The 8,690-nt window shown below is 39.3% G+C and overlaps 1 protein-coding gene across 7 annotated transcripts in view; it reads right to left on the reverse strand.

Moving 5' to 3' along the window:
* The window catches only part of gbf1 (golgi brefeldin A resistant guanine nucleotide exchange factor 1), a 295,188-nt gene that overhangs the window by 58,398 nt on the left and 228,100 nt on the right, over positions 1–8,690 (reverse strand). For 6 of the 7 annotated variants that reach the window (XM_072282597.1, XM_072282593.1, XM_072282595.1 and 3 more), the window contains 4 exons: positions 7,935–8,069; positions 6,774–6,859; positions 3,934–4,136; positions 1,052–1,175 (listed from right to left, as the gene is read on the reverse strand). In XM_072282597.1, coding sequence (XP_072138698.1) covers positions 1,052–1,175; positions 3,934–4,136; positions 6,774–6,859; positions 7,935–8,069 — 548 coding nt within the window. The remainder of the gene's footprint in view (positions 1–1,051; positions 1,176–3,933; positions 4,137–6,773; positions 6,860–7,934; positions 8,070–8,690) is intronic. The other variant, XM_072282592.1, reaches the window with a different exon arrangement.

Below are 8,690 nucleotides of genomic sequence, written 5' to 3' on the forward strand. Positions count from 1 at the left end.
GGAGGGGGAGGGATGAAGTAAAGCACTGGGAAGTTGGTTGGTGAGATGAGGTGAGGGAGGGAAAAAGGAATGGGAAATGAAGAAGGTGGGGGGGGGGTTGGGGGGACATTACTGGAAGTTTGAGAAATCGATATTCATACCATCATGTTGGAGGCTACCCAAACAGAATACAAGGTGTTCTTCCTCCAACCTAACTGTGGCCTCATCACGACAGTGGAGGCCATGGATGGACATATCGGAATGGGAATGGAAAGTGGAATTAAAATGGGTGGCCATTGGGAGATCCCGCTTGTTCTGGCAGATGGAGCATAGATGCTCAGCCAAGCGGTCTCCCAATCCATGTCGGGTCTCACCCACACCAGGAGTACCGAACATGGTAAATGACCATTAATCAAAAACAGTTCAAACAGTACAAGCCTTTTGGTCCAAAATGTTGGACTGATCTATACAACCCTACTCCACAATCCATGTAACTCTTCCCTCATACACAGCCTATAACCCTCCTTTTTTAAAAAATCCATGTGCCGTGGCTATTATGTTTCACAAATATACTTCGAGAAATGTTGCAAGTTCTTCTGAAAATAATTTCTACAGAATTGAAAATTACCTTCAATTTAACACCTATGAATTAAAAAAACACATTTTTCTCCTTTTCACATTAGTCTCTTGCATTATTACTTTCAGTCAAGAATATGGATAAAAGTATCCGTCCATTCTCCACCGAAGTTGCCATGGAATCAACTAGGCTTTCCTTGTGTGTCTATCGATGAAAAGCATCTCACTTAGTGGCTTTTAACAACGAAAAGCTTTACCACTCTGTGAGGGCAGTAAAATACAACCCTGGACCTCTAAAAGCAAATACTAGCAATCAATTTAACAGAAATCTGCCAGCTATCTTTCTGTCAGGCACACCTACAGTAGGGACAAATAATATGCAAGTTATCTCCAAAGTATTGTTAACAGTCACCAACCAGTACCTGCACTTATATTCCTCAAGATACTTACAGAACCATAATTTGATAAATTTTAATTTACTTTTCAAAGAACATACATGCCAATGATCTGTGAAGACTTCTAGTAGTCTATGAATTACAGGAGCTTCACCAGGAAGTCGGAAGGCTTCCAGATATGAGCGCAGTGCTTCATCAATTCTCAGTCCTTGGAATGTGAATGTACTAGTTTTAAAATAACAGCACAAGTTAGCAACACTGCAATGGACAACATAATCCTAACATTAGTAATTTCAGCCCAGTTCCAAAGCAATACTTTTCTCATACAAACAAAATATTAAAATTTGAAATAGAAGGACACCCTCTTAGAACAGAGAGGAAAAGGAGGAGGAATTTCTTTAGCCAGATGGTGGTGAATCTGTGGAATTCATTCCTGTAGATGGCTATGGAGGCCAACTGAGAGGGTGTATTTAAAGGTTCTTGATTGGTAAGGGCTTCTAAGGTTACACTAAAAAGGCAGGAGAATGAGGTTGCAAGGGAAAATAAATGAGCATAATCGAATGACGAAGTACCTTTAATGGGCCAAATGGCCTAATTCATCTCCTGTATCTAACGGTCATCTGAAATCCTGTCCACCCACTACCCTGGACTCCCATCAATTTGCTTATTGCACCAACAGGTCAACAGAGGATGCCATCTCCACGGCACTTCACTCTTCCCTGACCCAACTGGCCAGCCCCAGCTCTTACATCAGAATGCTGTTCATTGACTTTAGTTCAGCATTCAATACTGTGATCCCCTCCAAGCTGATCGCCAAACTTCGCCAGCTTGGTATCAGCTCATCCCTCTGCAATTGGACCTCGGACTTTCTGACTAACAGACCCCAATCAGTTAAGTTAGACAACCTCTCCTCCTCCACTCTCACCCTGAACACCGGCATGCCTCAAGGCTGTGTGCTTAGCCCTCTTCTGTACTCCCTTTTCACCTATGACTGCGCTCCTGTACATGGTTTGCAGATGACACCATGGTGGCTGGCCTGATCAGAGGGGATGAGGAGATGGCCTACAGGGACGAGGTCCAACACCTGGCCGCGTGGTGTGCCGACAACAACCGGGCCCTTAACACCCAGAAGACCAAGGAGATCATTGTGGACTTCAGGCATGCTAGGAGCCACACTCACGTCCCCATCTACATCAACGGAGCTGTAGTGGAGCGTGTATTAAGTTTCAAATTCCTTGGTGTTCACATTTCCGAGGATCTCACCTGGTCCCTGAACTCCTCCATCCTGAGCAAAAAGGTGCAACAGCGCCTTTATTTCCTGCGGAGCATCAAGAAAGCTCACCTCTGTCCCAGGATACTGATGGACTTTCACCGCTGTACCATTGAGAGCATACTCACCAACTGCATCTCAGTGTGGTATGGCAATTATCCCGTATCGGACCACAAGGCATTCCAGCGTGTGGTGAAAACTGCCCAGCGGATTATCAGCACCCAATTGCCCACCATTGAGAACATCTACCATAAACGCTGCCTGGGCAGGGCGAAAAGCATTATCAAGGATGAATCTCACCCTAATCATGGACTTTTTACTCTCCTCCCATCTGGTAGGTGCTACAGGAGCCTCTGCTCCCGCACCAGCAGGCACAAGAACAGCTTCTTCCCTGAGGCTGTGACCCTGCTGAACTTCAACACAGCGCTAAACAGTATTGCACCCATATTATACTGTCTCAGTACTTTTATATTTGTGTGCTATAAGCACTTACTTTTTATTTGCTGTTATTTTGTAAATAGCACTTCTTCGCATTTCTGGTTAGATGCTAACTGCATTTCATTGGCTTTGTATCTGTACTCGGCACAATGACAATAAGGTTGAATCTAATCTAATCTAAGAAAGATCAGCCAATTAAGGCATACTAGGCAGAGGACTTGATGAGTGGTGGTCTTATTTCATATGGAATACTGTAGAAAGAGCAAACCTTATTCTGCTAGAGAAAAATAAAAAGAACTGGCTCCAGTAATATTTCTCAATTCAAAAGCCTAACCTAGACATGTTAATTTCTACAAACACAGCAGAACTAGTTACTCCTTTCTCCATTTCTAGCAATTTGGTCATTCTTACCAATCTTGTGTGCTTTTCATGCCAATCATTACAACAATGTGGATGTAGGATTACTATATCAAGTGATTTCTGTGCATTTTCCAACTTACAAACAAAATTAATTTACGGGTGTCTGTAAGAATGGAATCCTATTGTTACCCAATGACAGCGATTACTCCATTCACCAACTCTTAATAAACTTTTTGATACTTCACCATTTTTACATCAAGATTTTTATTTCATTATTTCACTCTTAATTCAATTTTGTTGAAACAAAGAAGAGCAAACTATGCAGTCTGCAAAAGTACAAATCCTTAATTCCCCTAAACTTAGCCCCACTGAGCCCTACAAATCAAATGATAGCTCTTTACTCAAATGCTTATCCAGAAAAAATCTGTGCATATTGCTCACCTATGAGTAAAGGCTAAATGGGAGCTAGTTTTTTTTCACCTCACAAAATGAAATGTGTGAACAATCTGCTTTTAATTACAGGCATCCAAATAAATTAGTTTTCAGTCTTTAACAAACCATTTTGATATGAATTACGCTCTGGCAACTACTTGAGGTCAATGTTTGACGTCAGCTAACCAGAAATGGAAAGAAGATCCACTATGCACAAAAAGCAGTCATTTTCTCCAAACATCTTTACCATTAAGTTTAACAGCAATTAATTACAAAGGTATGGAAATAATTCGAGAATTCTTAAACTAGCAAGTCACTGTACCAATCCTAAAATTCTCAGCCAATAAAGACAACTTTTAGCTTCTCTTTTTTGAGCAGTTTCCTCCAGGATCTGATATACAAATAACAATTTCATACAATATATGTTACTCATTGTATTGGACTATTTTAAAAAATAAATATTTAGAAAATGCATTTCAATACCCAACAAAACTGTCGAGAAGTTCAATACTTTTCCGGTCACTGATGAACTCCCCAATCATTTTCTTGTCCAGTCGTGGATTTTCCCGTAGCCACTGAGCTACCTCGCGAGTGTCCATGGGAGAAGCAAGCAGGCCCTTCTCTTGAAGAAACTGAATGCCTTTTTTTGGTTTCTGGTTAAATTGTTCTGTTCCAGTGATAAGCAACTTGAGAAAAGATATCAAAATAATAATCACATTTTCAAGTGCACAGAGGTGTTTTTTTGTTCTCCCAAACTGTACTACTTAAGACTACAGTTATACAAGTGGAAAGCAAGCATCTGGTATGAAGATGCTCAGGCAAACAAGAGCTGACTAGCCCTCAAGTTCTGTTCTCTCAGGTAAATATACAGCTGTCTATAATCTGATGGAAATATCAACCGAAAGCAACCAAAACACTGCAGTATAGAGCCCTCATTTGATTAACATTAAATATTTAAGTTAATTCATAGGAATTTCACAGCACCTTTCAATGTATAATAGAGTTTGCACTCAAGATAGACACAGACTGGTCTCACATCTGCTCTTGCAGATGTGGGATGAGCAGAAACAGGAGGAGACAGCGGAGACCTAGATGCCTCAAGGCAAGACTACAATTGGTAGATAAATAGAAGAGACAGTGGAAGAAGCTGGAGTCATAAGAGTGTAATATTTGCATTGATTAATTGTTTGACTGAAGCAGAGTGTTGTTATAGGGAAGGACATAGTCATTAAATTAGATTTGATCATGTTGTGCCTATTCATTTATATTTTCACTACCCCCAAGCGAGTTAACAGGCATTCTATGCACATTCTATGTGAAATCATTGGGTACATTTCACCCAGAAACACCTGCTATAAACACTGAAGAGCTCCTTTCAGGGTGTTCTCAACTAAGATGCATTTACAGGAAGTACTTACTCTGAAAAAGGGAAGAATAGCATGCAATAGCCCACTATAACACAACCTAGCAATGACTCCGTAAAAGAGCATGCAAGAAACCTGACTATAGGGAAAAATAAAGGGAAATCCCTCTAAATAAAAACATACTTGGAAGAGTTTTATTAATTTGGCATCAGGATATACAAAAAAATGGAATCACTCTAATATTAGTGACTGAAATTGCATGCTGCATATTCTCTTTTTAAAGTCTTAGCGAACTGAAAAACAATTTCTTCATGGTTGGAATACAAGTACAAATATTTCCAAAGTTCTTTTGCATCACTTGGAATACTCATACAGAGAAACCTTGCTGTAATCAATGAGCCAAAATGACAACAGGATCAGGATGGGATGGGATATTTCTGTTGGTCATTATCTGATTTTCTTTTTCTATTTGTATTATTGGGTCTGCTGGGCATGATCAACAGCTTTGCTATTAATAACACATTACACCAAATCACAACGTGCTTCTAACTGCTACTCCAACTGTTTCTATTAATCAATTTGAACTCACTCTAAGATAGTCCCTTTGTTCTACTATTTCCTGCTACTGAAAACCAACTTGCTTTCCTTTTATCCAGTTCGACAAAAGGATCCAAGACTAGTTTTCCTGAAACAGTAACTATTTCTCTTTCCACAGATGATGCCTAAACTAGATACAAGAGATCCTGCAGATGCTGGCAATCTTTAGCAACACACACAAAATGCTGAAGGAATTCAGCAAATCAGACTGAGACCCTTCATCAGGACTGGAAAGGAAGTGGGTAGATGTCAGAATAAGGTCCAGGGTCTGCTAACACTGTTGTGTACTTTGTTTTTAGCTCAGAATTTAAGCATTTGCAATTTTTTTAAAATTTCACTAACTCTACATAGAAAATTGGTCTACTATATGACTGCCCACCATCTCCAAACGTTATTCACATATACTACCCCTTCAACCAGATGGCTTGCCAAACATCAAAATCTTGGTTCCACTCCCCCCCCCCACCCCTGTACCACAAGCATCTAGGTGATCTCTTGATGCTAATGGACTTATTTTAGAAACATAGAAAACCTACAGCACAATACAGGCCCTTTGGCCCACAAAGCTGTGCCAAACATGACTTTATCTTAGAAATTACCTAGGGTTACCCATAGCCCTCTATTTTTTTAAGCTCCATGTACCTAACCAGGAGTCTCTTAAAAGACCCTATCCTGCCTCTGATTCCCTATTCGTCCAAAAGGTGTCATGGTTGATAGCTCATCCATCCCATCATACACTGCATCCAACGTCCAACTTGAAATTGCTTTGCTCTTCTCCTAGAGCAAAGACTAGTCTTCAACTCTTAGACCAGAACTACATACCCAAGGACACCCACTCATGCAAAGTATCCAACTCCCAGCTGCCAATTCATCTCCTTTTAGAAGCCCCACTACTCTCACTCACCAACACACATTAATCTCCAGTTTCCCCAAAGCATCCTTACCCACTAATCCACCCCAGCAACAACAAATCTAAGTCTCAGACACACACTGCCTACATCCTCATGTCTTCAAACAAAGTCTCGATTTAACTTATGGCCGACCTTGGATCTCATCAAAAAAAGTTTGATCAGCTGGACCATGGACCAGTGATTGGCTCAACACATCTGCACCATGGAAATTTACCCCAATAAATGCACTGGAATTACTCTGTGATTCTATTTATTCAATTAGTTTTCATCTGATATCAGTACTAAACAAGTATTAGCATGCTGAATCTTATAAACAAAGCAGGGAGGGAAGATAATCAAAAGTTTCATAAGCTTAAGTGCAAATTGGAATATATTCGTTACTCTGACCCAGTGTAATAAAATGTTTACTTAATGGCACATAATTAACTTTGTAACAAATGCTCTCCACTACCTTCTTCTTGCTTTTTATCTCCATTAGTTCTTGAGCAGTTGGTAAGAAAGAAGAGAATCGCGGTGGTTTCTTGGGTGTCTTCTCTACTATAAACGAGCACCAAAACTTGTTAACGTTGAAAGCTTGCCAACATACATTGTGAAAAATGCATTTTAACAGTTTATTTTCTGGCCCTTTTCAATCCAAAAAGGATAAAATAATCAGGTCCTGCAGTTCAAAAAGATTCACCTTTATTCCTGAATTCTTATCTTGAAAATGTTTCTTTTTAATAAAAGATGCATTGACAATTAAGAATAGAGACAGAATACAAGTGGCTCAAAAGATGGCCCAACAGCTTCTCAAGGTGAATTTTAGAAATGCGGTAATTGCTGGTCTTGCCAGAAATACTTACACCCTGAAAAATCAATAAATTAAAAATATTAAATACAAGTCAAAAATACAACATTAAATTTACTCTTTCAATTAATTTTTGGAACCAGATTATTGTGGTAAAATTGAAGGATTATGTAGTTTTCCAACCATGGGAGGATGACATCAACTTGCCTCATTAAGTTTATTAATGCAACATATTACAAGCTGTTGGAACTAAAGGCAATTCTTTTTTTCCCTCTTCACCTTAATTCACAGAACTGCAATCAAATGTAGCACCTTCATTACATCTTGATCAGACACAGACAAGCTCAGTAAAAGCTACAAATTACCCCAGGAGCCTTCATAGCCAGAGCTCAACCAAATTATCCAATAAGTTTCAAATTCTTCATTTTACTACAAGTTAAAAATGCAGGAAAGAATCTTCTGACCGATAAAGAGTTCAGTTATTCTTCCAAAAGGATTACACTAAGATTAAATAAAGCTCTATGGCCTCCGTATTTCTAATTAGTTGTATTTGCTTCACACAAAAAAACTTTCTTATATTACTTCATATACTAAGATGAATCATTACTAGATATGCCAAAGTGACCAGGGGCTACAAGATGTTTAACTTCAAAGGAACTTTGTTTTGTTTATGACAAGAGCCAAATAGGCAAATAGGGATTCTCAGGTTCTCATGACACAGACTTAATGCCTCAGTCCAATGTTCAAGGTTAAAGTTCTAGTTATCTGGATCAGAGAAAAAAATTCCAAACAACCAAGGGACATTTCTACCTAAGACATCCTTACCCGATTCATTTTCCTCAAGTTGCCGACCCAGCTTCATTTTCTGAGCCATAAGATGACCACTGGTGGGAGGATGAGGTAGTGATGGTTCCGCATCTACAGGGACCGACACAGGAGCAACCCCTGTCCTTTCAGCACCTACAAAAAAAAATACAGACAAGCTTTGATTACATAACGCTTATAGCCTTGGGATGTTCTGAAAGAGTTCTGACACAGTTATGCATACTGTCACAGTTGTGCAGCAACTACTGTAAATCAGGCAGTTTAAGATCCCAAATAGCAACATAATAAATGGAGCCAAAAACTGTAAGTGCTGTAAATTTGAAATAACAGAAAAGATAGGAAGCACTCAGCAAGCCAAGCAGCATTGTGTCATTGCTTCAGATCAAGGACCCTTATCAGAATTAAATAAATGAGAAAAGGATTGGAGAGGGGAAAGGATGGAGTGAATAGACAGTGCACACCAGAATAATTAAGGTAACAATTATATATAAAAACAAAATTAAAGATAGAAGAAAGGAAAGAAAATGAAACAAAGATCCAATCATTCTGTGGAAAGAATGGGAATGCAAAAAGAGTCCAGACCCAAAATTGTCAAATTCAATATTCAGAACTAGCTAAGGACTGCAACATACCTCAGCTGAAAGATGAAAAACTTCTTCTACTGGGGATCATTGCAGAAACACAAGAAACAAAAGGCAGACGTACCATGGTGGGAGAAGGATAAAAAAAAATAAAGTGACAGGTGACTGGAAATTC

Source organism: Mobula birostris, chromosome 18 (genome assembly GCF_030028105.1).
Source record: "Mobula birostris isolate sMobBir1 chromosome 18, sMobBir1.hap1, whole genome shotgun sequence".
NCBI classification, from domain to species: Eukaryota; Metazoa; Chordata; class Chondrichthyes; order Myliobatiformes; family Myliobatidae; genus Mobula; species Mobula birostris.